This window comes from Saccostrea echinata, unplaced genomic scaffold (genome assembly GCF_033153115.1).
Source record: "Saccostrea echinata isolate AGI-Se365-2 ecotype Australia unplaced genomic scaffold, CSIRO_AGI_Sech_v1 ptg000002l, whole genome shotgun sequence".
Taxonomy (NCBI): Eukaryota; Metazoa; Mollusca; class Bivalvia; order Ostreida; family Ostreidae; genus Saccostrea; species Saccostrea echinata.
In genome coordinates, this window is record NW_026889751.1 from 28,793,876 (window position 1) to 28,800,763 (window position 6,888).

A 6,888-nucleotide genomic window follows, 5' to 3' on the forward strand; every position below is an offset into this window, starting at 1 on the left:
GCTCTCTCCGTCCGTCTGTCTGTCTGTAAAAACTATAACTTTTGATTAGTTGGAGCTATGTCTTTCATATTTCACATGTGCATTCCTTGTGATGAGACCTCTCTTTATGTACCGACACATTCGACCTCTTGACCTTGGCATTTGACCCATTTTTGCAAAATTTAACCAAACTTTAACTTTGGCCATAACTTTTTAATGGTTGAATCTAGGGCTTTAATACTTCACATGTATTCTTTGTGATAAAACCTTTCCTACGGTACATATATTTTTTACCTTTACCGTGGGTGTTTTCACCCACTTTTAAAAAACTTTAACTTTGGCCATAATTTTAAGTTTTGAATGGTTGGAGCTTAGGCTTTCATATTAAATATGTGTATTCCTTGTGACAAGACCTTCCTTGGGCACCATTAATTTTGACTCTTTGACCTTAACCTTGGAGTTTGACCTACTTTTGAAAAATTTTAACCTTGGCCATAACTTTTGAACAGTTGGTGCTAGGGCTTTTATACATCATATGAGTATTCCTTGTGACGAGATCTTTCTTGGGTTATCAATATTTTTTTTTATCTCTTGACCTTACCGTCATGGTAGCTCAGTCAGTAGAACTTTTGCTCTGTGATTGGAAGGTCTTGGGTTCAAACCCTAGCCACGACTGATCTAAGTCGATGAAAAATATCTAGCAACTGTTCCTTCACCAAGCGCTCTTGAAGGGAAAGTTGCTGATCTTTCAGATGAGATCCTAAAACCAAGGCCCCAAGTCATGGCAGGCATTGGCAGGATAAAGATCCCTCACTGCTCAATAACCCCGAGTCCGGAGTTCTGATGTTAGGGCAGGGCTTTATAATTGATTATATAGTGAAAGTGCATGGTTATGATGATCAAGAACTGAAGGTACATGTATTTAAAAAAAATTACGTCGTCGAAGGGATCATCATGGAAAATTCTGGAATTGAATTCTTTTTTTAAAATTGTTTCCTGGAGGCTTTGAAGAAGTTTCATTAGTTGGGCTAATTTTAGTCAGTCAGGAGAATACAGACAGACAATTTTTGGGAGACGGTCTTAAATCTGAGATAATGAAGTTTAAATATATTATGCATATGTAGGTCACTACCACACTGTGCACGAAGTCAACATTCATGTTCTCCCTGTCTCTGTCACAACTGTAGCTCTACTGGCTTAAATACTAAAGTGTGAAGAAAATATGTGCGAATAGTCTGATTAACAACAAAATTTACTGACAAACATATGATAGATTGGTTCTTATTTTACCAATGCAGTACAGTCAAACCTCCTTATCTCAAACTTGATGGGACCAAAAGAAAACGAGAGATATCCAAGGTTTCCAGATATCGAGGTTAAAATATGTATTGAACAAGAGGCCCAAGGGCCTTAACGGTCACCTGAGTATAATACAACACTAAAGGATCCATGGAAGTATAGAACAAAATTAACTGATAGACGAAGCAATGTTGCCCAAGAATTTCAAACATAGGTAATCAAAGATAACGAAGCTCACCTCGACAAATGTTATCTATAAGTAAGGCAAATCTCACATCATATTTTTTTCTAGTTAGTGTACATCCCAAGATCAATATCCATGCAAGTTTGGTTTAAGTAGCACTTATAGTTACTTGGAAAATGACCTGCTCCAAAAACTTTAACCTGGTCACTCATCTGGAAAATCTAGGTCAGATCCAGCATCCGAAGCAAGTGTGGTAGTGTCCATCCCTAGATGCATCATCCATGCAAGTTTGGTTCAGGTAGGGCTTATAGTTACTTGGGAGTGGACTTGCTCCTAAAACTTTAACCGGGACGCCAACGTCAGGGGTATAGCATGAGCTCATCTCGGCTTCGTCGAAGTGAGCTAAAAATCTGGTAAAAATACCCTTGCATATTGTAATGCGCTAGACCCGATTGATCTCCTTTGGATCATACTTGGTTTTCCCAAGTCTTACAGGGATGATAATGAATGCAAAATATACAAATACAAAGAACACTTGCCTATTGTGTAAGGTATTCAATATTTGTCACTTGCCTAGTGCTACAATTCAGTACACACAGACTTGGGTATATACAATATGGCTATTTTCCACTTGTCACTAATTACAATAAGTCACTCTGGCTCTCTGTGATTCTTTGTTCACTTTGATTAAAGCTGAACACGACTCGTAAATAGGCATACGCCATTTACGATATTACTATCTAAGATATCAGCACCAAGGTATACTTTTCGCATTCGTTACACCTGACTGCTTTTTTGTCACGGGTATCAGCGTGGAATGGCGACCCGTGTTCGTGCTGGTTATCTTGCATTACTTTTGTTTACATTTTATTGCAGTTACGTATATTTGTGTTTGTTTGTAGACTGCACTGACCTGTGCAACTGTTGTAAATCTCTTTGATATCTTACTCTCCTGCATTAGAAGAAGCACACAGTCATTTTCGTCGCTACTAAGTGCTGTATAGCATATGTCCGTCTACACCGGTGACAATTGATAACACTAAACAGTGACCAAGTGAGCGGCTCTATATATAGGGGCTCTCAGATATAGCGAAAGTCCTATCGAATATGGCGGACAGATTGCTTTTACGAAGCGTGTTCAGCTTTAAGTATAAAACAACATCCAGTCTCCTGTCAACCACAACTCCTCTACAAATGACACTAACTTAGATCACCACAGTGTATACAACTTTTGCTAAGTATATAAATAATCTCTATGTCAATCTTTTATACTGCTTTCCAGGCAAGAATCTGACTTTGAGCATGCTTTGCTCATTTAAATCAAACATTCATTTTTATTTTGTTTCTATATATATATAACATTCTTTCTTGTATTCTCATTCAATCAAATAACCTGTTAATTAAATTATATACAAGGATTTCTTGATTAACAATATTTAGCAAAGGGGAGTAACTCTCATTTGCTTCACATCACAATTGTGTACTCTGCCTCCTAGATACCCACAAACAAAGAAAAGGCACAATTTCTTATAATTAAATTTACTACATGTATTTACATTGATATTATTGCATTTAGCTTGTTTGCTTAGTACTCAGGGGCAGAGGAGAAGTTTTTCAAAGCATTAATGCATTTTGCTAATTAATCAATAGAACCCCACCCAACCTCAAGAACACCTGACCCAGGGGCCATGAAATTCAAAATTTTGGAAGAGGCATCCTTTCTCATCATAACTATGTATTTAGTTTGTTTAATTAATACCAAGGGGCAGAGGAGAAGATTTTCAAAGCATTAATTTATTTTAGTATATAATAAATAAGCCCCCCCCCCCCAACATGGAACCCCTGACCAAGGGGCCATGAAATTTACAATTTTGGATGAGGCACTCTTGCTCATCATAACTATGTACATAGTTCATTAGCTCAATACCCAGGAGCAGAGAAGATTTTCAAAGCATTAATTTATTTTCAGTATATAGAAAAAAAAGCCCCCCCCCCCCTCAACATGGAACCCCTCATCAAGAGGGGCCATGAAATTCACAATTTCGGAAGAGACACTCTTGCTCATCATAACTAAGTACTTAATTCATCGGCTTAATACCCAGGAGCAGAGGAGAAGATTTTCAAAGAATTAATGCATTTTCACTATATAATCATTAGAGCCCTGCCCTAACACCAGAACCCCTGACCCTGGGGCTATAAAATTCACAATTTTGGAAGAGGCACTCTTGCTCATCATAACTATGTACTTAATTCATTGGCTTAATACCCAGGAGCAGAGGAGAAGATTTTCAAAGAATTAATGCATTTTCTCTATATATTCATTAGAGCCCCGCCTTAACACCAGAACCCCTGACCCAGGGGCTATGAAATTCACAATTTTGGAAGAGGCACTCTTGCTCATCATAACTATGTACTTAATTCATCGGCTGAATACCCAGGAGCAGAGGAGAAGATTTTTAAAGAATTAATGCATTTTCACTATATAATCATTAGAGCCCTGCCCTAGCACCAGAACCCCTGACCCTGGGGCCATGAATTTCACAATTTTGGTAGAGGGCTCAATGCTTATTACAATCATGCCAACAGTTTGACTGCTTGATGTCCAGGAGTAAAGAAGAAGATTTTTAAAGATTGCATTAATTTTGATGGTTTTAGCCCCACCCCTCAGGCCCAAGGGGGGGCAGGGGCCATAAATTTCACAATTTTTACTCCCCTTCACCCATAGATACTATATGCTAAAATTGGTTGAAATTGGTTCAGTGGTTCCAGAGAAGAAGCGAAAAATGTTCAAAAGTTTACGACCGATTGACGACGAACGACGTACGACGAACGACGACAGACAAAAACAGATAGCAATAGGTCACCTGAGTGACTCAGGTGACCTTAAAAGTGGCTGGGACTTCCAACTCACTTCGACATATTCATGGTATTCAAGATATTGGTGTTAATAGGGGGATGAGGGGGAATACCAGCATAACCTGGGCATTATGTCATTATAGGCGGGGAAATTCCCCTGCCCCAGGTCTTAGGCACAACCCTGTTGAGATACTAAAGTTGAACTGTAGGTCATAGGTTCTATGGCCATTTGAACTAAAAATATAAATCACAGATCAGCATGATCAGACAAATGATTTACTTGCAATTCTAATTCTCTGACAAAAGTCATTCCATGTATTCAAATTCCAATAATCTGTAAATCATTCACATATTTCATCTAGCAGTGCATACATTGATTGTAAGCGAGTTCTTCACCAGTACACCTCTGATCATCACACAGGTCAGGTTTTATTCTTTTGTTTCATGTTCTTTTCTATACAATCCCTGAATTCTTTCACCTCTGTCTGGCATTGTCTCCAGTCCTGCTTCTCGGCCATGCAGACCTAAAAGAGATACATCAGAATTTAATTATACACTCCACAAGGAACTTTCTTTCCTGAATCCTTCTCACTCCTTGTCTCTTTCTGCTCTTTTCTCTACAACATTTTTTTCTGCAGATTGATCTCTTTTGCAATTATAATAAATAGAAAGTGATACCAGTGATAATGATGCTTAGAAGAGAATTGATGTACAGGAGTGCATGGACTCTAACGTTTGGGTGGAGGGAGAGGAGGACTATATGGGAAAATGAGATTGTTGACAAACTAAGGAGGGATTCTGATGCACCTACCAGGGTCATATCTATTCATGTTATTAGGTATATAAATGTTCTGCTGACTAAAATAATGCTGCTGAAGGACTGTCTTGAGACTCAGGTAAAATACTCTAACTGTAATCTCGGTGGAGATTCGGCTGGGCTAGATATTTGGTCAAATATCTAGCCCAGCCGAATTTCCACCGAGATTACTCTAACTGCACCTCAGCCCCTGTACCGGTGTGGACAATGCACCTCTGCCCCCCCCCCTCTCTCTCTTTCAGGCTTAATTCTTAACGCACTGTGAAATATCTATAAATATCGTGGAAACGATTTCTAGCATTCTTCGTTTACATGTCCTCAGCACTTTTTTCAGTTCTTGCACGAACACGTATAACTGATGTAATACCTTCACTCACTGGGCCTTTTTACCTGGACTTTGTAATGAAGATCCGCGCATCCCGATTTCTTTATTATTTTGTCCAGGGGATCATCATCATCATCGTCCTCCGCCGGTTGTTTCGTTCTATTGTGATGTGACATTTCAAGTCTTACGAAACCATGCTTGCCAAAGTAAACAAACTCGCTTATAACATTAAATGATGCAATGCCAATATTTCAATCGATAACAGTAGTTTTAACTGCTTAAAAGTCACAGAAACTTGGTAAAAACTTAACAGCATCCGTTTTTTTTAAGCGTTATTCTATGTCTGAACTAAATGATAGCCATACGATTACATGATATAAGCGGCATCGAAATTCCTACTTTCGGTTTCTGTTTGCCCGAAATGACAAGTCAACAGCCGAATGCGAGAATTGTACTTCAACAATGCTTGTCGGCCAAATTGATGGTTCAGCCAGCGATAGAAGATGAGGAGGCGAAATATGTACACGTAAGATACGCATCCTTTTTTAATGAACCGACTTTGTGATGTGTTACAGCATTGTGAAATAAATGTTGCGTCATTTCGTCGTGTTAGAAAGTATTACTATTAGTTAAGCATTTATTTTAAAATATTTCCTGAAAAATATTCCATTCGTAAGATCAAAGTATCTATTCTTACTTTCTTTTTAATAGATATCCAGAGGAGTGATAGTTTACGTCTGTTTTCTACAAGGGGCCAACACAGATACAGTTGAAAAGATGGGTAGATATATATATATATATATATATATATATATATATATATATATATATATATATATATATATATATATATATATATATTGCATATACAAACATGCTGTGATATTAAAATATTGCGACACTGACCAAGCTGTCTAGGCTTCTATAACACAAATTAGTAAACTGTAATACCACTGTAGAAAATCTCTTATCATTATATACAAACGTCTTGGATTTATATTCCAGCTAAGGCCGCATTAAACACCAAATTAAGTTCTGTGGACGGTGGAAAACTGGTCTCTGTACTTGACCTTCCTGGTGATGTTCTAATTATACCCCAGGCGACCTTGGGAGGAAATCTGAAGGGCAAGGTCATGCAGTACCATAGGAATATTCACAAGGAGGAAGGAGAGAAACTGTACAGGGCTTTTGTTGACCTTTGTACACGGACAGTTCAAGGTCACGATAAAGCAAAGCAGTGTAATGTGAGGGCAGGGACATATGGCAACAGACAAGTGTTCTCCACAGAAACAAATGGACCATTTACACACCTTATAGAGTTCTGATGATATACCTGTACAACTCAATTCATATTCATCATTAATTTATTATTCATATTTTGTTGTACAGTTGTCACATTTTGGAATAATAAAGCAACATGGCTGCTGA

The 6,888-nt window shown here is 38.0% G+C and overlaps 1 protein-coding gene across 1 annotated transcript; it reads left to right on the forward strand.

Moving 5' to 3' along the window:
• The first annotated feature begins 5,836 nt into the window (after positions 1 to 5,836).
• Positions 5,837 to 6,888, forward strand: LOC133202408 (D-aminoacyl-tRNA deacylase 2-like). The gene is made up of 3 exons (XM_061338229.1): positions 5,837 to 5,986; positions 6,172 to 6,241; positions 6,466 to 6,888. The coding sequence occupies exons 1-3, from the start codon at positions 5,882 to 5,884 to the stop codon at positions 6,783 to 6,785; spliced, it is 495 nt and encodes a 164-aa protein (XP_061194213.1). The 5' UTR covers positions 5,837 to 5,881; the 3' UTR covers positions 6,786 to 6,888.